Below are 21,768 nucleotides of genomic sequence, written 5' to 3' on the forward strand. Positions count from 1 at the left end.
TATTTGAGATAAGCTGAAATGCATTTAGAAAAGCACAACTAGGATGGTGGAGGGTCTCCAGTTCTTTTCATATGAAGCTTGGTTGAAGAACCTGTGCATGTTTAGACTAAAGAAGGATATGACTGCTATATCTTGAAGCATTTGAAGAGCTGTTCTGCAGAAGAAAGATTAGATTTGTTCTATTCGGTCCTAGAGAGCAGAACTAGGAGCAGTGGGCAGAACATTAGAACTATGGGATGTCTTGAGAGGTAATGAGTTCCTCTCACCAGAGTTCCTGAAATTAAAATTAAACGAGCATTTGGGAATGTTGTAGGCTCTTTTTTAAAAGGTGGAATAGAGTTGGAATTTGCTAGATCATCAGGTTCCTTCTGAATTAGAAATTCTGTGACATATGTTAAGAATTAAAAGATTATCATGGGGGCAGCTAGATGGCACAGTGGATAAAGCACTGACCCTGGTTTCAGGAGGACCTGAGTTCAAATCTGGCCTCAGACACCTGACACTTACTAGCTATGTGACCCTGGGCAAGTCACTTAACCCCCGTTGCCCTGCCCTGCCCAAAACAAAACACTTTCAGGGTCTGACAATGAAGCTTTAGGAGAAGGTGGAATCTAGTTCTGATAGATTTGGAACTGGAAGGGCCTTTAGTAGAGTCCCTATAATTTAATAAATGAAAGGGAAGGAAAAAGGATAGATACTCCAAGTACCTGCCTGGGGTCTTCATGCCAAAGACCAGACTAGAAATCCTTTGTGTTTCCTGGTAGAAAGGAAGGGGGGTGGGGGGAGTAGCAGGCTTAATACTTTTGATTTAGAAGGTCTTGCAAAACAGTACCCATCAGCAGGGCTTTTGTGGCTGGCTCAAACTCTAGGCTCAAGCGGACTACTAGACTCTCTTTTGGTATTATAAGATAGAAAATCTGAATGGTCACTATGATGAAAAGGAAAGGGGTTTCCTCATCAACCTGAAGATGGGTTTTTAGCTATACCTCCTATTCACAGCCTTTCTAGAACCCCTACTCACATTTTGCATTCTTCATGGAACCAAAGGTGATTTCAGTCCCAATATGGCCTAAATGTCAAAGGCATTTGTCACAGAAGCCTAGGCTGAGATCTGTCCAGAGGCCCTGCCGTTTCATGAACTGCAGACATATCGTCTTGGCTGCACTGAAGCAGCCATGCTTGTTCTTTGGATGACCATGCTAAGTGTGGATTGAAAGGCCAATGGACAGAAAAGCACAAATCAGTGTATTGCTATGTTAACGGATGGATTTGTAGACATTGACAAGCCACAGAGCTCATACCAAACAATAGCAAAAGTAGAAAATTTATTGTTACTTCATGGTACAATTCTTTTCATATAAACATAAATAAAATCACAGACTTTTCTTCTGGAAAACAATGAGACTTTATATACACATTCCTCATTTTTTTCTCTTCTTCCAAATGTGCACATTTTATTTCACCTGGTTCTCAATTTACACAGTGTTATCAAAAATGCAGTTTAGAATGAAAAATCTCTTCTTGCAAATGAGAAGATAGTTTAATATAAAGACACAAATTACCTGAATTTGAGGTTTCCAGGATCATTACCATCAATCTTAGTTTTATGAAATGCCCAACAAAATGGTTCATTTGAATTATCCACAGCTAAATTTGAGCTTGAATATTAAAAATAAATTAAAATAGGTATTGAAAAAAATTTCCACATACATCTTTTACATAATTTAAATCAATATATGCCCCTATGGACCATAGAAAAGTGCTATTTTGTAATGCTTTTTCTGGAAAAGCTCTAAGTTCAACTATGACAGCTGTAATTTATTCGTGAAGTTTACTTTATTCATCTATCACCTGACCTGAAAAAAAGGAAGTGTTAGAAATGCTATAAATGGAAGTGATGCTTGGGATTTATTTTTTTAAACACAATCCCATGTTCCAGAGTCAGTTTTAAACAACCGACAGATTTAATTCCTCTTTATTCTGGAAGGACACCAGATGTGGGAAGACTCACCTCAAGGAAGAACGCAGAAGAAAATTAATCCTGAACACTGAGAAACAACTGTTCTCTTTCAAATTGCAGAGGAAACCGCACTGGCTGTTTGGCTCTTCTGAACAATGCCCTCTGACACTACACTCAGCTTACTCGCTCAAGAGTTTTATGAAAAAAACAGAAATTGCTTTCTTGGCACAAAGAAAATGAACCTACGTTAATTAACAGTGTAATCCTACCAGCATTTTTCTCTAAAGCCTTTTCATTTCTGTTAATGAGTAATAGCTTATGTAATAAATTAAGTTACATACAATCATTTGACAGGTGTTTTCCTCTAGATAATTTAGTATGAAATTAGTTGACATTTTCCCTAAAAACAGAATGTGGCACCATCTCCTTTTTTCTCCTTATCCATCAAAGGTAATCTATCTTCCATCGTCCTTGCTTGCTTGAATAATTCGTGAAAATCTTTTGGATGCAGGCTCCGTGTCCTGTTAGGTCTGCTTTTCTCCCTCCTCCCAGGTATACACTCTTCCTTCCCTTGAAGCTCTAATATTTAGGGACATTCAAACCATCTGAGAAAGGAACTGGAACAACAACTCCCTGTTGGTGAAGCTCTCGGAGAACGTCTAATATGGAGTCTAATTCCACACGGAATTTTTCAAGCTCCCGATTCTTTAGCTGTGCCAGCCTTTTCCATTTCTCCACTTCCTTTTCTTGCTCAGTTTCAACCACTTGGCGTGTCTGCTGTATTATCTACAAAATGAAGCATTTCCAAGTTATATCCATTGTTCCAGCTAGTGACAAACAATCTTTTAGGCTTATTCTGAATCCCAAAAGCAAGCAGCACATGACACAGAGAATCTGCCATCCCCGTTGTGTAGGCGGATGGGGAACCTACATTAGTTCAAAACTGATAAATGAATCTCAGCTTTATCAAAACAGCTTCCAGGATAGGCCATTTACTCTGATGTCACAGACATGTGGGGATTTAATTAGCCAACTTTCTGACACAATATAAGAAGTCAGGAATTGCTCATATGTTTGGACAAAATTCCCTGCTTTTTAAGAGCTTGAACATCTAGACAGGGTCAGCAAGCTAGGGAAGGAAAGAGATGAGAATAAGCATATATTTATTGCCTGCTATGTGTCAGGCACTGGGCTAAGTGCTTTATAAATATTATCTCATTTGATCTCCACAACAATCCTGGTAGGTGGGTGTTATTTATCTCCATTTTACAGTTGAGGAAACTGAGTCAAACAGAGGTTAAGTGACTTGCCCAAAGTCACACAGTTAGTTATTGTCTGTGGTGGGATCTGAGCTCAGTTCTTCCTGACTCCAGCCCCAGCTCTCTATCTACTGGGCCACCTAACTGCCCTAAATCCAAATTCTGCATAAACAAAATGGTATTGTATTTAAAAATGAAAAAAAACCCCTCTTCTTAACTGGGGGAACCACACACAAAAAGGTGGGGGGCAGATTTGGCCCTTAGGATGTAGTTTCCCAGCCTCTTGAGCCAGAAAATGGTAACTACTGCTTTCTGTGAATACCTTGAAATGTTTAGTAGAATGGCTACACTGGACATTTTCTTAGGATAAGCTAGATTTCTGTTTTCTCCTCTGCAAAACAGGGGTGCTTGATTAGCTTATTTTTAAGGTCCCCTTCTGGTTCAGAAATGTTACCTAGTGATGAGGGCAAAGTGCTTTATAATAAACTATTAAGAAACAGCAGGTATTTTACTTACTGTAGGAAGCTTAGCAGAGGAGATGTTCCTAAATATGACATACATTAGACTTGCCAGGGATAATTTCTGTATGTTTGCCTGGATTCTGATAGCTGGATTGGATAATTCCATTACAATTGTTTCTTTCAATTCAATTAAATCAAATCAAAATTTATTTCTTTACTTACTGTTTGCAAAGAAACCATGTCAGATGTTGTGGTAGACGCAGAGAAACATAAAATATGGTAAGAAGGAACTGTAGTTTTAAAAAATGTATAGCAAATATATTTTTATATATCAACATGACTCATATTCAGGATTCGGGATTTTCATTAACTAGATTCCAAATTATTTAATCATGAAGAATTACTATTGTCATAGTTATCAGCTTTTTGCTGATCTGGCACTAGCCATTTAAAAGGTTTTAATATTTCATATATACAGTTACAGGGCGGTACTCTGGATATTCAGGCTATGTGCCTAGGTGCAGACCTGAAAGAGCTGTAGTATTATGTAGAGGTAGACAATAAAATACAAATCTCTATCCAGGTTCATTTAAACACTAATTCAGGAGTGCTTAGCTTGAGGCTAGAAACTTTAAAAAATATTTTGATAACCATATTTCAATATAATTGGTTTCCTTGGGAATCCTATGTATTTTATGCATTAAAAGCAAACAAAAAACCCTATTCTGAACAGAGGTCAGTAGGCTTTGCCAGACTGCAAAAGGGATCCATGACAAAGAAAGGATAAGAACCCTTGCTTTGATTGTATTTAGATCTATGTCCAGAATTAATTTGGCATTTTACTATATATGTTGATGATTTCTAAAAGTCCCTTCTGGTCCTAAAATTTGACAATTAGATGAAATATTTTGGGCCAATCACTTCTTACCTCTTGTTTCAACCAAAAGTGTCTCCAAAGTCCTGTTTTTTAGCTACAAAAAGCTCTACCTTTGGAGCATAGATTATTTTTTAAAATTCTTTTTAAAGAAATTTTTATTTATTTTTATTTTATTTATTTTATTGAAATTTTTTTTTGGAGCATAGATTCTTAAGCGATCAACACATTTACTTGTAATGACAATTATGATGTCAGATTGTAGGTTAAAAGAGTAAACATTAAAAACGTTGATCATTCACTTGCACATATTACTGACAATGCTACATCACAGCATGACATGCTAGAGCTTTCCAGTGGCATTTCAGGGTAACACAATTCAATGGGATACACTGATGCTGCAGTGTTGTTGGGCCTTTAATCATATGATGATTTTTGAGTGCCTAAGAAGCAACTCTAATGGTATGGGATCAGGAGAACACAGAAGTGAGTATTTTTTTTCTTTTTTAAAAAATTCTCTTCCTGAATTATTTCTTTATTCTTAGATCACAGAAATGCCCAAATGTTTGACTTTATAGTTCCATTTGCCTCAATTTTACCATGTAAACTTAAACTGGTCATACATGTATGATTCTGCCAAATTTTAGTCACATGTTCAGTGGTCTTTTAGCTCAGGAACATTTTTATTTTCCATTAGCACATTAAAAATCTGTGTGAATATCAGATGAAATTCGATTTTAATCCACTTACAGCTATTATAATCATATGATATCACTAGTAATAATAGTGGCAAACTAGTGGTTGTCACTTAGAAATGTATTTTTTTTGGGGGGGGCTTTAAGTGACTTGCCCAGGATCACACAGCTAGTAAGTGTCAAGTGTCTGAGGGCAGATTTGAACTCAGTCCTCCTGAATCCAGGGCCAGTGCTCCATCCATGTAATGTATTTCTAAACTGGCTTTTAAGGCTTGCAAAGTGCTTTACAAATATTATATCATCAATATGATCCTCACAACACAGAAGGTGCTATTATTATTGGAATTTTACAGATGAGGAAATTTAGGCAAAAAAGGGAGGAGGGGGTAAAGTGGCTTGCTCCGGGTCACACAACTAGTTAAGTGTCTGAGGTAGAATTCAACCTTAGGTCTTTCTGACCCCAAGTCCCGTGCTCTACCTACTGTACAGTCTAGCTGCCTCTACATTTGTAGATGTCTGATCTCCATTCAGACTGTGCATACATTTTGCTGAAGTGAACTGTGAGTTGCATCAGTGGCTACGCACACAATCTATTTGCATTGAAGGGGGGCATAAATAAACAGGGCTGGTTGTTAAGAATGGGCAAAATGATGCAAGTTGTTTCCTGACTTCTCCAAAGAACAACTGGACTTGTACAGTCTGCCCTTCATCTAATGACGCACTGGAAAATGAAATCATTTTGTCCTATTTCACAATCCCATGGACCAAGACAAATCCCACTCTGGCTAGGCAGGGCAATCAGTGCAGTTTTTATACAATTACAGAGACCTATAATTTTACCTGTTGAAGCTCTTGTTCTCTCTGCATATGCCTCATTTCCATATGTTTGATTTTCCTTTCTAGACTCATGAAATGCTTCATCTCTGGGGTATGGCTTTCTTTAGCCTCTCGCAATTCTTCCAACAGTTTTGAAATCTATAATCAGAAGTGTGGAGTAAATAAGTGAAATGCTACATTCACATATTTTACCCAAAAGTTGTTTTAATAGGACATGCTCTGAAAGGATAAAGAACAGTTCCTTTTATCTTGTTGCTTTTTAAAATGTTCAGATCAGAAAGTGCCTTCTCTAACAGGATAAGTACAGAGGTAAACCGATACCTTCCTCCTTCTCTAACCCACTTCCAGACACTCATCTTGGTGTGCCCAGTCCTTAAGTCTTAAGGGTTGGCAGGCCTTATTATATGAAACCATGCTGGTTCTGATGCTGGCTTTGGTCGTTTTGCTTGGCCCCAAGAGTCTCCCTTTTTTAGTGAAAGTAGTGAAAACGCTACAAGTCAATCATGACTTAGACTGAGACTTTCTGCATCAGGAAGTATAAAGGTATTGTCCTTTACTTGCATTTAACTTAAAATTTACTCTCCAGAGTAAACAGAAGTTGAGAGAATAAATGTTGAATAATGGTAAAATGATTAATACAAAAGTTTAATAATTTATTCCTTAGAAAATAAAACTATAAGTTACTTCCCAGCTCTGTTATCTTAATGGTGAGATGTTTGAGGACCATTTGCATGAAACACATCACAAAAAGACGGACTAAATAAGGTTCCCTGTACTTAATAATAAATCCTTGTTGCTGCACTCTTTAAAAAGTAGGTACTTAATAGAAGTATGAATTGAATTGAGAACAATCAGCTAACAAGCATTTATTCAGGACTTAGTATGTGTTGGCATTGAGCTAAGCGCTGGGGGTGAGATAGGGGAGGCTGTCTATGTCCTCAAAGAGCTTATATTCTGGATGGAGAGACATGTCCATACATAGGTACATCCAAGATTCACAGAGAGTTGTTGAACCACTATCTTAGAAGAGAAGGCACTAGCAGCTAGGGGGACCATAAAAGTCAAGCCAACAAGCATTTATTTATTAAGCACTTTCTATGTGCCAGGCATTGTCCTAAGGGATGGGGATGTATAGAACATGAGGCAAAAACAAAGTTCTTGCCCTCAAGGAGCTTACATTTTAATTCTAATTGGGGAGACAATATGCAAACAACTAGAGAGATATGGGACATACACAAGGTAGATGAGAAGGAAGAGAAAGCATTAGTAACTGGGTTGTGGGGGAAGGCTGAGGGCAGGGGAGGAGGTCTTCTGGAATGGCAGGTAGTCTCATGTGAGGGAAACTAAGAGGCTGAATGGGTAAGCCATTCTAGGCACGTGGGAGAGAAAGTACAAAATGCATGGAGATTGGAGATGCAGTGTTGTGCTTGAGGATCTTCATGTGGGCTAGTGTTGCTAGACCATAGCATGTGAAGAGGAGATTAAAATGTAAGAAGACTGGAAAGGTAGGAAGGGGCCAGATTATGAAGAGTTTAAATTCCAAACAAATGAGTTTACATTTGATCCTAGAGATAATAATAACCCACTGGAGTTGGGGGTGGAGGTTAGGGGGAGGTGACATGGTCCCACTTGAGGTTTAGGAAAATCACTTATGCAGTTGAGTAGAGGACAGATTGGATTGCAAAGAAACTTGAGGCAGGAGGAGAGAGGTAATGATGGCCTGAACTGTGGTTGCAGTTGTATGTAGAGAAAAGGGGGTAGATATGAAAGATGTTAAGAAGGTAGAAACAAAAAAATTCAGCAACATATTCAATATATGGAGTAAGAGTCAAGAATTAATTGATGATAGCAATGAGGTAGTAGGCCTGGATGAGTAGGAAGATGGTGACGTCAACAGCAAAAAGGAAGTTTGGAAGAAGGAAGGATTTATTGGGAAAAAGAATGCATTCACTTTTGGACAGGTTGAGTTTGAAATGCAAGGATATCTAATTTGAGATAGCCAAAAAGTGATATGACACTGGAACTAAGATTCAGATCTCAATATACTATAGATATGTGATATAGATATCATATTTTTGTAGATGATCCGCATAAATATGTTAAATGAATCCATGGAAGTGAGACAGTATAGAGTGAAAAAGATAATGGGAACCAGGGTAAACTCTTGGAGTTTAGTAATAAGCACAGGAGAATGGGGCAATAGAGGTAAAGTGTTGTCCAAGAAAAAACCTAGTGAAAAGAGCATGTCTAGAAGGAGGTGATCAATAGTGTTAAATACTGCAGAGAGATCAAGAAGGATAAGGAGTAAGAAAAAAGCCATTAGATTTGCCATTTAAAGAGATAATGAATACGTCTGGAGAGGGCACTTTTAGATGAGGTTAAAAGTCAGAATACAGAAGGTTTGGAAGAAAATGGGAAGAGGGGAAGAGGAGACGCTTGGTGTGGAGGGCCTTCTCAAGGACTCTAGCCATGAAGGAGAGGAGATATGTAAGACCATAGCTAGGGGTGTAGATGTTAAGGAAGAGGGAGACATGGAAATATTTTTAGGCAGCAGAGGAGTCAGTAGATTAAATTGAAGATTAGAGAAATTAGTAGATTAGAGAAACTGAAGATTAAAGAGTGGGGATGGTAGTGAGCACAACTTGCTGGAGAAATCAGGAGGGGATGGGCTCAAGGAAATATGTAGAGGGACGACTGGCTTTGGCAAGGAGAAGGGCTATCTCTGCATCTAGACTGGAGTAAAGGAGGAGTGGGGGAAGATGTCTGAATGATATAAATTAAAGAGGAAGGGGAGAGGCAGAGCTCTTGGCAAATGCCCTCATTTTTCAGTGAAATATGAGGTGAAGTCTTTAACTGAGAGGGTGGGGGGAATTAGTGCCAAGGAAAACTTGTGAAGAGAGAGACAGGAAGGTTTGGAAGACTGCTGTGGGCAGTGGATAGAGAAGAGATTAGGAAGGAATGGAATGCTTGCCTTGTTACAGTGAGGGTCCGGTTAAGATTAGATGACATAAATCTGTAGCGCACCTGATCGGTGCAGGTTCATGATTTTCTCCAGCTCTGTTCATCTTCATAGGACTAGGAGTGAAGGAGGGAGGTGACAGGAGTAATACTGGGTTGGACTCTCTTTGGGAAAGCTTGATCAGTGAGTGATGGGGTAAGAGGCAAAGGACTCAAAAGTGGATGAGTTGAGTTGGTTCATCATGGGGTTGATATAGGGAAGGGTGGAGAATATAATTAGGGCAGGGGTGTTTATGATTAGATAAAGGAGAGCATTAAATGAGCAATTTATTTATGATCCTAGAGATAAGAGAGAGCTATTGAAGTTTATTGAGTTGGGGGTGGGGTGTGTGGGACATGGTTAGACCTCTGCTTTAGGAAAATCGCTTTGGCAGATGTATGCAGGATGGAATTGGGAGAGCCTTAAGGCGAGAAGATCACTGGCTATTGCAATAGTCTGGACAAGACGATGAAGGCATGAGCAGGTTGTTAACTACCGGAATGGAGAGAGAGAAGGGTTTGAAAAGGAAGATAATGAGCTCAGTTTTAGAATTGAGTGTGAAATGCTTCTGGGACATTTAGTTCAATATGTCCAAAAGGCAGCTAGTCATGTGAAACCAGAGCTTAGGAGAGAAGCTGGGCCTATGTAATAGATTTGGGAAGCATCTACATAGAGATGATAAGTGATTCCTTGGGAACTAATGAGATAGAATGGAGGGAGAACAGAAGAGGGACCAGGATAGAGATCTGAGGGGCACTCATGGTTGCTGGATATGACCTGAAGAACCAGCAAAGGAAACTAAGAAAGAGCAGCTGAACAGGTAAGAGGAGAACAAGAGGCAAAGTTATGAATCCCTAGAAAGGAGAGAATATTTGAGAGAAGAGGGTAACAAACAGTATCAAAGTCTGCAGAGAGAAAGAAGGATGGGGATTGAAATCACTGGCTTTGGCAATTAAGAGATGAATGGTGACTTTGGAGAGATGTTTCAGTCAAATGTTGAAGTCAGAAGCCAGACTGCAGAGAGTCTGGTACTGATTAAGGAAAGGAAGTGGAGAGCCTGATTGTATATGCTTTTTTTCACATTTAGCAGAGGAGATAATAGAGGATGATCACCAGCAGAGATGGTGGGATGAGGTCTGCTTTTTTAAAGGATAGGGGAAGGGGGCAGCTAGGTGGCACAGTGGATAAAATACCTGCCCTGGATTCAGGCAGATCTGAGTTCAAATCCAGCCTCAGACACTTGACACTTACTAGCTGTGTGATCCTGGATAAGTCACTTAACCCTTATTGTCCCACAAAAAAAAAAAAAAACAAAAAACAACAACCCAAAACCAAAACCAACAAACAAAAAACACCTTAAATAGGGGCAGCTAGATGGCGCAGTGGTTAAAGCACCGGCCCTGGATTCAGGAGTACCTGAGTTCAAATCCGGCCTCAGACACTTGACACTTACTAGCTGTGTGACCCTGGGCAAGTCACTTAACCCCCATTGCCTGCAAAAACAAAACAAAACAAAACAAAACAAAAAAACACCTTAAATAAAGGATAGGGAGACATGGGCATGCTTGCAGATGGCCAGGAAGGAGTTAATACATAGGGAGTGGTTAAAGATTAGAAAGAGAGTAAGGATGATGATGGGGACAATCTGTTGGAGAAGTTGGGATGAAATTGAGGATGCATTTAATGGGCCTTCCTTTGGCAAAAAAGGCTACCTTTTCATGATAGACAGAGATAGAAGAGATAGTTGGGGAAGATATCTGAGTGATTTGAGATGAGATGGAAGGAAGAAAAGGGAGTTCTCAGTGATTAGACTCAATTTTTTTTTTTGTGAAATGTGGCAAGGTCCTTAGCTCAGAGGATTGGGAAAGGGGGTGCTGTGAAAATTTAATCAAAATCCAAACTGCAAATAGAAGGACTGGGATTTATAGGTGTCCAGCTGGTGGTTTCTCTTAGTTTCTTCACTAGGAGAAACACTTTAATATCCATTCTCTTGATTCTTAAATTCAGCCAAGTAAATTTTAGATACTCAGAAAAGTTAATTTTTTTTTCTTAGTAGTATTAAAGGTCATTATAAAAAACTATTCTTGGAAGAGGACAAATGACTCAAAACATTTGTTAAGGGTTTGAAAAGCAAAACTGTTTATATGCTGAAAAAAACTTTTAAAAGTCTTAAGAAATGCAAGAATATGATCTGGCCATAAAATAGAAAATGCCATGGCTCAGTGAGCTAGAAGATGGAAGAAAGATACCTTGAAAACTAAAAAACCGTCGATATAAAAAATCATTAAAAGGGAAAATCTAACAATGACAATCATGTTTTGAGCAATTTGGAGGGGCATAAAATTTCTATCTTTGATCATGATAGCTATACAATTGCATATAGTCATAAAAGTAACATGTAACACAATATAATTCTCAGAGTAGCACTGTGCAAAATTCTAGAGGAAGGGGAGGAAGGAAATTCCTTACCAGAGGATTAGATATATATTTTTTGGAAACTAAAGGCTGTTTTGACATTAGTATTGAAAACTCTACCTACAAAACCCTTGGAGAGAATATAGTCCCTTATAGCCAGGTTTGCTATATTACTTGCTAGAATAGACAGGTGTGGGTTGAAGTCATTATTTTATATGGCATTTAAAAATACTATGTTCTTTCATGTTAGGGTAGAAATAGTCAAGTTTAAATACATGGTGAGTTAAAGATTTGATGTGATGTTATAAATAATGTTGAAAAATTACATCAAGGGACAGCTGCAATATTCCTGGAAACATTAAACAAAGGTAGTAAAGAGGCCCTGAAGTATGAAAAGGAATTGCTGCCTCCCTATCATTCGCTGGAGCTGCTTTCATTGAGGTTACCAATGATCTTTTAACTACTAGACCCAAAAGCCCTTTCTTAGACTTGGACATGCTGGACCCTTCCTGTGGCTTCTGCCACAGTTTCCCCTTCCTTCTTCCTCATTCTACCTTCTCAGCAGTTTCTCCCTTCACCCATCTGGTCTCTTCCTCAACTTCCTTGCTGGAGCATCAAGCCATGGCTTGATGCTGGGGACCTTCTTAAATTGAAACATTTTGTTGGTTTGAATTCTGTTCATTTCATTTTTTTGTTTGTTTGTTTGTTTGTTTTTGGTGGGGTAATGAGGGTTAAGTGACTTGCCCAAGGTCACACAGCTAGTAAGTGTCAAGTGTCTAAGGCCACATTTGAACTCAGGTCCTCCTGAATCCAGGGCCGGTGCTTTATCCACTGCGCCACCTAGCTGCCCCCTATGTTCAGTTCTGGATACCACATCTTATAAAGTCACCCTGACAATTTAGAGAACATCTAGAGAATCATGAATTATTATTGCTGTTACTGTTGGAGTTTTTTTTTGCGAGGCAATGAGGATTTAAGTGACTTGCCCATGGTCACACAGCTAGCAAGTATCAAGTATCTAAGACCAGATTTGGACTCAGATCCTCCTGAATCTAGGGCTGGTGCTTTATCTACTGTGCCACTTAGCTGCCCCTGGTCCTTCATTTTCAAAAAGGACCAATGATATCATCAGAGATGTGCTGACTTATATATGAACTGGATTTAAGTGAAGCAGAGTTGCACAAAGGCATCAGCCTTGCTCTCTCTTCCCGAGTCCTCGAAGTCCAGTGGCAAGACGAAAGTCAAGATGACCAGTGATGGCCTGGGATGCAGTGGGTAACCTTGGGATTTGTAATGTCTGACCAAGCTCTAAGCACTCCATAGCACTTGCTTCAGCTGTCTTCATGGTCACTGGAACAAAGTGTTTTCACTCACTGATCCCAAGTATAGGATAGGGAGGGACTTCAAGGTCATGCTAAGTGAAGATCAGTAGAGGGAACCAGGGATGTATAGCCTGAACAAGAGATTTGGACTGCAGGGGATGGACACAACATGATAACTGTCTTCACCTATTTTAAGGACTGTCATGTGGAAAAGGATGAGGCTTGTTCTGCTTGGCCTTAGAGAAAACTGGAAAAAATTGGTAGAAGTTCCAGAGAGGCAGATTTTTAGCTCAAAATATGAAAAACTTTCTAATAATCACAACTACTAAAAAAGTGAAATGAATCTTTCATTACAGATATTAACATGAGAAGCTAGAATAAGCAGAGGGAACTACTATATAGGTAGGGATGGATGGGCTGTGAGATCCCTTCTGGTCTGGAGGTTCAGGGATTTCATGATTTAAATCCAGGTGATTTATGACTTTATTAAATAACATCTATACCCATTCCTAAATGAACCAACTGTTATTCATATCAAGGATTCTGCCAATTAATGAAAATTTATAAAGATATTGATAATGAGTCATTAAGGAAGATAACACGTGCAACCTTCTAAACTGTGTTTTGAAATTTCCCTAAATATTTTGCCTTCTTACTTGGTAATTAGAAAAAATAAGTTATAAACCACAAAAATGATTCTTTTAGTTCTAAAAAATCTCATGTTTTAATGAACCATGGCACATTTTTTGCCACTGTTAAGTATTTGTAACTGGGAAAAAAATTAAGTTTAGTATCTATTGTATACAAAAATACTCTTGTTGATCCAATCATTAACATTTTGACTGTAGATTGGGAAAAGAATATTAGGCATCAATTCACACATGAATAATTTTCTGAGACATATTTGACATGTGGTTGGATGGTTCTAGTTACTTCTATTTAGTTCTTTGTTTAAAAAAAAACACACGGAAACAAGAACTTGATAGACATTGCAAAAATAACAGAAAATCATTGCACCTTTTCTTTTTTATCTCTTACCTCTTTTTGAAGGATTTCCTCTCGGGCTTGAGAAATTGTTAAAGATTCTTTATTTCCTTGCAGCTCACTAACTTGTGTTTGGAGATGTTTTATAAGGACCTAGGGAAATGTGTCAAACATGCTACATTAAAAAAAAAAAACAAAACACCTAGCTTTTGAAGAGTTATTTGAAAAAATACAAAAATATTATCTCATGAGTATTTTGATTACTATATTATTGCTAATTTTAGGGGTCAAAATTAAAATGATACAATTTTCTGGTGAAGGATACTGATTAAACTGACTAAACAGGGATATCCCTTTTCTTAGATCCAGCACTTTAAAATAAAGTACACTTGAAGTACAACTTGGAGATTTTGAGAATATTTGGTTTCTACTAGTCTTTTGAAGGCCTCAAAACTATTGTTAATCTAATGGATTCCAACTGATGTTAGGCATTTTGAAATGGCAGATGTCTAAATCTAAGCATTATAAGCTGAATTGTTTAGTATTGTTACAAAGCAAAATAAATGCTTCTTTTTGTCAAATGCTTTGATTCTCTTGAAATGAAAGTTAAAACACAGTTTAAGTTTTATTCAGATGCTACTTTTTGTTAAAAATAAACATTTTTATTTAAAGTTTTGAGTTCCAAATTCTATCCCTACCCCCTCCCTGAGGTAGTAAGCAAACGGGTAGAGGTTATACATGTGCAATTATGCAAACCATTATAATATTAGTCATTCTGTATAAGAACACTCAAAAGAAAAAAGGAAAGAAAGTGAAAAATAGCATGCTTCAGTGTGTGTTCAATCGGTATCAGTTCTTTCTTTCAAGGTGGATAGTGTGCTTCATCATTAGTCCTTTGGGATTGTCTTGGATCAACTGTATTATTGAGGATAGTTAAGTCATTCACAGTTCTTCATCAAACAATATTGCTGTCTCTGTGCACAATGTTCTCTTGGTTCTGCTCACTTCACTATATTATCAGTTCATACATCTGCTCTCTTCACTATACATAGTTTACTATATATCAAAAGCCATTCTAGGCCTTTGTGAAATCATTCCATTTGTCATTTCTTATAGCAAGATGGTATTCTATTACAATCATATACCACAATTTGTTTAGCCATTCCCCAACTGATGGGAATTCCTTTGTTTTCCAGTTCTTAGCCACCACACCATATTTTTGTACAAGTAGGTCCTTTTCTCTTTTCTGGAATATCTTTGGGTTATAAACCTGGCAGTGGTGTTGCTGGATCAAAGGGTATGCACACTTCTATAGCTCTTTGGACATTGTTCCAAATTGCTCTCCAGAATGGTTGGATCAGTTCACAACTCCACCAATTAGCACTCTAGTTTTCCCACATCCCCTTCAATATTCAACATTTTCCTTTTTTGTTATATTTGCCACTCTGATACATGCGAGGTGAGTTTTTTAATTTGCATTTCTTTGATCAATAGTGATTTAGAGCACTTTTTGAGATGCTACTTTTAAAACTTGTTAATGCACTTAACTTATAGAGTTAATGCACCTAAGTTATAGAGTATGACATACTGGATATTTAGTACAGCAATGTATCAGCTGGCATGAGACAGTATCATTAAGCTGTATTGTTACAGGCTTATAAGTTGTTAGCATGTTAAATAATGATTACTAGAAAAAAAGGTAATGGGGTAAGGCTAATGACTAAATGACTTTTGATCCAAAACATAAGATGATCTTGCATTTAAGAGTTTAACCAAAACCCTAATTTAACTTGTCAAAACCTCATCTACCATGAATTCACTATATATGTATAGCAAAACCCACTTAAGGAAAAGTTTATTTGGGAAAGCTGCAAAAAACTATGGTATTGGTTCAAATATAGTTTGTCCCATAAAATTACATGTCTGTGAAAGGAAAAAGACTGCATAATAAAAACAACAGTTTGTTATTAAAATGAATGAAATGAAAAATAACAGTCACTTAAGCCTGATTTTTTTGGGGAAAAGCATACAGACTATATTGAGGCCAATACAATTTTTACAGGATTCATTTTATTAAAATAGAAAAATTAAAATTAGAGCATCACCTTCCACAAAAACCCAATAATTTCCCCTTCCTATATTCTACAGGTCAAAATTAAATAGTGCTCTTTAAGTAGCCTCTAAAAAAGTCAGATTTGGTAAAATAAATGCAGAATTATTTTCGCATACCTCCTGTGTTGAGACTTTGCGATTTAGCTCAGCTACTTTGGAAGAAGAATTTTCTATAGCATGTTGGCAGAGGAGTTTTTCTATTTCTCTCTGGTGAGAGGCTTTGAGGGTCGCAATGTGCTCTGCTGCATCTTCTCTGGTTCTAGAAAGATGAGAAAAGAAGACTTGGGCATAACTGCTTCTCTAGCTTCTACTGATACTGAATTAACAAAGAACTATTTCCAGGAACGTCATATTATTGAAGGGAGTACCTTTCTGTTTGAATAGAAAGCAAAATTCCTAACCTCTAGTCATTTAAAATGTATCTAGAGGCAGCTAGGTGGCACAGTGGATAGAGCACCAGCCCTGGATTCAGGAGGACCTGAGTTCAAATTCGGCCTCAGACCCTTGACACTTAATAGCTGTGTGACCCTGGGCAAGTCACTTAACCTCAATTGCCTCACAAAAAAAAAATGTACCTAAATCTCCTGAATGAATTTTGAGAACAATTAAAGTTTTATCTGCTTGAAGTTCTCAATAATAATGGTTAGTATATATTTCTATCCATCTGTATATCACATTAAAGTTTGCTAAGAGCTATACACATGCTATCTCATTTGATTTTCACAACAACCCTGGGAGGTAGGGGCTATTTTTGCCCCCATTTTACAGATAATGAAATGGAGGCAGACAGAAGTTAAGTGACATCCCCAGAATCACACAGCTCGTAAATATCTGAGACAGGATTCAAACTCAAGTCTTTCTGACTCCAAGTCCCATGCTGTATTCACTGCTCCACCCGTCAGTCTCAATAGTCTTTATTACAGTTTTAATAGAGATACTACTCATCACTTTTTGTTCCATACAGATTTAGGTTTGTGGAGGTGAACAGATCTTTATGCTAATCCTGGAAGCTACTGTTAGACTACTTTTTCTGACTATGAGGGTTTTGTGTATTGCTGAAGAATTGATGCCCTTGCCATAAATAAGTTAATAATCTATTATATTATTTAAAAAATATGTGTAAGTGGGGGCAGCTAGGTGGCACAGTGGATAAAACACTGGCCCTAGATCCAGGAGGACCCGAGTTCAAATTTGACCTCGGACACTTGACACTAGCTATGTAACCTTGGACACTTAATAGCTGTGTGACCCTGGGCAAGTCACTTAACCCTCATTGCCCCAACCCCCCAAAAATGTGTAAGGAAGGATAATGTAAATGAAAAGATAACCGAAAGGTCTCAGATTCTCTAACATTTCTAATCTTCTGATAACATTATAATTGAGTGTTTTAATAAGTTCACTTAACTGTTTACCTTTTCACAGTACTTTCAGAGTGGGCTAGAGCTGCTTCAGATCTTGCCCTCTGCTCATTCAATTCTGTAGACAGTCGTTCCAGCTCATTTTTTAATCTGGAGTTTTCCTGCACAACTTCTGATATGTGGGAATCTGCAAAGGCATGTGGTTCATACAATCTACTATCCAAGGTTTCTGGGAAGGACTCAGCATTCCTTTTACTGGAGACCAAAAGATCTTTCTTCACTTTTTTGGCCAATCTTTCTTCACTTCCAGGCTTGTCAGCTGAGTTTGGATTGGACAACATCAATCGTCTTTCTTTTTGAAGTTTCTCTATAGTTTTTGTAAGATCTTGTATTTTTCTTCCTTTTGCAGCCAGCTCCTGATTAAGTCTTACTAATCTGGCTTTTGTGTGAGCCTGTTCCACCTGGAACTCTAACGATTGGAAATCTTTATCATCTCTTTCATTCTTCTTGAGTTCTAACTTTTGATTTTTAAGAATTTCTATTTCAGCTTCAAGGGTTTTTACAGTAACCCGATGGGCCTCCTTCATGTCATAAAGTTCTTGTTCCAGGTCCTTCATATTGGCATCGTTTTCGTGTTTCTGTTGCTCATCTGTTAATTTACCAGCAAGCTGCTGTTCGAGGTCCATTACTCGTTGTTCATACTGAATCTGGAGAAAAATTAATATAATGCCCAAGAGCTTCTCTAAGTTTTATTAAAGTACTTAATAGAATGCTGTGGCCTGCCGATCATTCAGAATAAAACAAAAACATTCCCCCTGTGAAAAAATGCTTTGGGACCTCATTTATTCATTCATCTACCTATTATCTAACACATACATAACACCCAGATCAAATAACTCTTGCTCAGGACCCCTTGAGGCAACAAACAGTTAAATACTTAGCAATGTTTTGTACTCTGAATACTTGTTTCATAATTATGAGTTGTTGATATGTTGCTTTCTAAATTGTTCTTTCAAGTCTTCTCAAATTAGATTATAAATTCTTGAAAGGTAGCGATTAATTTATTTCTCTGAAACTTGCTCAGAGCAACCACAGTAAAGGGCTTTGTGTACAATACAGGCTGAATAAATAAATAACTATACCATTAGGAAGTAGTTTCTGAGTGAATCTGGTTACTAACTCTGTCATCGAAATTGGGATATCTCATAGGAGGGACGGAGGTGAGCTGGAAACTTACCAATGGGATAGAAAATAGATAGGACAGAAAAGAAATAACTTTTTTTGGGGGGTGGGGCTGGGCAATGGGGGTTAAGTGACTTGCCCAGGGTCGCACAGCTAGTAAGTGTCAAGTGTCTGAGGCTGAATTTGAACTCAGGTCCTCCTGAATCCAGGGCCAGTGCTTTATCCACTGTGCCACTTAGCTGCCCCAAATAAATAACTTTAATAGGCCACAACTGGTCAGGGAAATTCCAAATATGAAGCATATTTCAAAATTAAATCCTTTATGTTGCCATTATTTACTAGACATCTTATTTATCCTTCATTTCCCAATGCTTTTCTGCTTGAGAAATTCATAGTTTTTACTTTTCTCATTCATTAAAGAAACATTAAGGATCTTCTAAATTCAAGGCAGCTAGGTAGTGCAGTGCATAGAGTTCTGGGCCTGGAGTAAGGAAGACTCTTCATGAATTAAAATCTGGTCTCAGATACTTATTATCTGGGTGACCCTAGGCAAGTCACTTAACCCAGTTTGCCTCAGTTTCTTCATCTATAAAACGAGCTGGGGAAGGAAATGGCAAACTACTCCAGTTTCTTTTCCAAGAAAACCCCAAATGAGGTCCCAAAGAGTTTGACATGACTGAAATGATTCAACAACAAAATTCAAGGTAGTGTGTTAGGGACCACACAGATTTGAAGGGGGAAAGGTGTACTAGGGAGAAAAAGGTTTCTTAAGCCTTTTTTCTTTATCAAATTTTATTGTCTCTCTCTCTCTCTCTCCTTTAAACAATCTTTTAGAGTTTGTCGAACAACAGAGGAAAGTAAATGGTGCCTATTGAAGGCATGTTCCCCCTTCTCCCTATCTGTTCACTGTCTTCACCCCCAGGAAAAGTCATAGGCATTCTAAATTATAGAAATTTCAGAGGTATGATTCTCCTGCTTTTGGAATTACGTTGCTCTGGGGAATAAATGGCAATTTATTCTTATTTCAATAAAATAGTTCTTATAAAAATTGCTGTGAGAGCTCTATTGATGAAATGAAAATATACTGTAGGAGGGCCTAATGTTAGGATGCCATTGCCACACGTTTCTCACTAGTGGCTGCCAGAAGCTACCCACAGGTGAAGCTTATTCATAAGAAGATGAGTATGCTCTCAAAGGAGGCTGACATAATTCCAAGATAAAACAGGTCAAATCTGAAATGACCGTATAAACTCATACTTGTTTGACATCTGCATTCTTGAATTCTTGCCTGTACGAACAGGCCGAGATTTCGTGCTTATACTCTTGGACTCCAACTTTGCCACGATGCTAACCTGCACTTCTGTACCTTGCTTATTCCTTCTGACTGTGGTTGGGCTTACTGGTTAACTCAACCTCCTGTTAAGTTTTGAGGATGGTGGATTCTGTTGCCATGGATGACCTCCTCTTTCACTACCTGAGACATTACTGTTCCACAGCATTCCATCCACGCCAGGCTAGCCTACCATGAAGGACTTTGGGCACAGCCCCTGGCTACTCTTGGCCCTGACTCGATGTGAGACAATGCTGACAACTGTGCCAAGAGTTAGGTAAGACATTTAGGTAATAAGAGGAGGTATTAGCCATAATAAGTGTTGGGAGTTTCTCTAGATCTTTCTTATCTGTGCCATTCTATTGTCCTTGTATCAGAAACAGCATATTCTTACCTTTATTTTTTGGAATTGCTGTTCCATGGAACGAAGACTTTTTTTGGCATCTTCATCTTTACCCTCAAGTTCAGCTTCTAATTTCTTAATGCGTTTTTCCAAAAATTCAACTGTATTTTTAGGTGAAATATCTGTATCACCTGCTGCTGATGCAGCCATTATTAAAGCAGGCAAAGAATTAGGATACCTTCTTTTGAGAATTCCTTCCATTTCTTTCACCTATTAAAATATGATTGGCAATATGGAAATTAACAAGTATAGGGAATTACTGAATGTATAACCTTAGACAGCTTGGACTGTATCCATCATATCTGTTTTTACAAAACTCTCACACCATTAATGCTTGCATCACACTCCTAACTTGTATCAAATGCAAAGTGCAGCTTTTCCTTTACATAAGTGGACTGTTCTGGAGACTTCTGCATAAAGTGACGTTTATGTAATGAAAATTTGCTGCAGACCTGGGGAAGGGAGGGAAAGAGGCAGGAAGGGGTTGGCACATGGTTCAAGGGCATATACACATATGAGGACAGAGAAGCATGAACAGGAGGAGGAACATGCAGGGGACTAGCTGAGACTGGGAGGAAGAAGACAGTGAGGCAGTGGGTTGGGGGAGCAGATACACAGGGGCCAGACATAGACACAGAGACAGAGAGGAAAGGACACATAGAGGAAAGGATGGGTGACATGTGGAGTCTGGGGACAAATGTGGTACCTGAGGCAGGCAGACAGCTGACAGATGTGTGGAAGGGTGGGCTAAATGGAGCGAAAATCTACTCTTTCAACACTGGAGGATCTCAAATCAGGTCCCCAATCTGGCTGTGGAGGGGCTATCTCTTTACCCATCCCTTCTGCTTTCACTTGGAGGTTTTAGTTTTAGGGTTTTTTTTTTTTTTTTGGATTGGTAGGTAAAGGAGGACGTGGAGTGCCAAGCCAACAGGCAGGAGTCCAGAGAGAGAGCCCAGTACTATACAGTAAAGTTGACATAGGTGGGGTTTTTTTTTTTTTGGGGGGGTGGATTTCTTTCAGAATTCTTTACATAAAATCAAATTTGCAGAATGTGAATTTATATGTAAAGTGAGAACTATCTGTAGTATAGTATAGATTGCATTGAGATTGTTTCCCTCAGAGATGATGACTTAAGAACCCTGGCAGTTCAGAGTCTAAACTGTTCAAAGGCCAAAGGGAGACAGTGCGGTGGTGGGAAAAATGTGGAATCTGAAACCAGAAGATGAGCTCAAATCCTGACTCTGCCATTTACTTCTTGTGCGACTTTGGTCAAGCAAATTCAGTTTTCTGGGCCTCAGTTTTCTCATCTGTGAAATGAGGGAACTGGACTAGATAGATGATCTCTAAGGGCCTTTCAATTCTCTATAGTCCCATTGCACGAACAGGAACTATGTCTAACATTTTCTCTAACTGACTATAGTAGCAGCAGTAAAAATACCTTACATTTACCTAGAGCTGAATAGTTTACTAGGCAGTTTCACATCTGTTACTATTCTCTGCAGTATCTTTGAAAATTTACTAACTTCTGCTGAAACTGAAGCAATTAAAAATGTTTCCTTTCACTTTGGTAGAGGAAGA

The 21,768-nt window shown here is 38.2% G+C and overlaps 1 protein-coding gene across 1 annotated transcript in view; it reads right to left on the minus strand.

Moving 5' to 3' along the window:
* Positions 1-1,310: 1,310 nt before the first annotated feature.
* The window catches only part of CEP162 (centrosomal protein 162), a 118,803-nt gene continuing 98,345 nt past the window's right edge, over positions 1,311-21,768 (minus strand). Inside the window, exons 22-27 of the mRNA XM_043964663.1 lie at positions 20,182-20,400; positions 17,330-17,982; positions 16,035-16,176; positions 13,860-13,958; positions 6,090-6,224; positions 1,311-2,746 (exon numbers count right to left, since the gene is read on the minus strand). Of these exons, the coding sequence (XP_043820598.1) occupies positions 2,540-2,746; positions 6,090-6,224; positions 13,860-13,958; positions 16,035-16,176; positions 17,330-17,982; positions 20,182-20,400 (1,455 nt within the window). The 3' untranslated portion in view covers positions 1,311-2,539. The remainder of the gene's footprint in view (positions 2,747-6,089; positions 6,225-13,859; positions 13,959-16,034; positions 16,177-17,329; positions 17,983-20,181; positions 20,401-21,768) is intronic.

Source organism: Dromiciops gliroides, chromosome 4, assembly GCF_019393635.1.
Source record: "Dromiciops gliroides isolate mDroGli1 chromosome 4, mDroGli1.pri, whole genome shotgun sequence".
Lineage (NCBI taxonomy): Eukaryota > Metazoa > Chordata > Mammalia > Microbiotheria > Microbiotheriidae > Dromiciops > Dromiciops gliroides.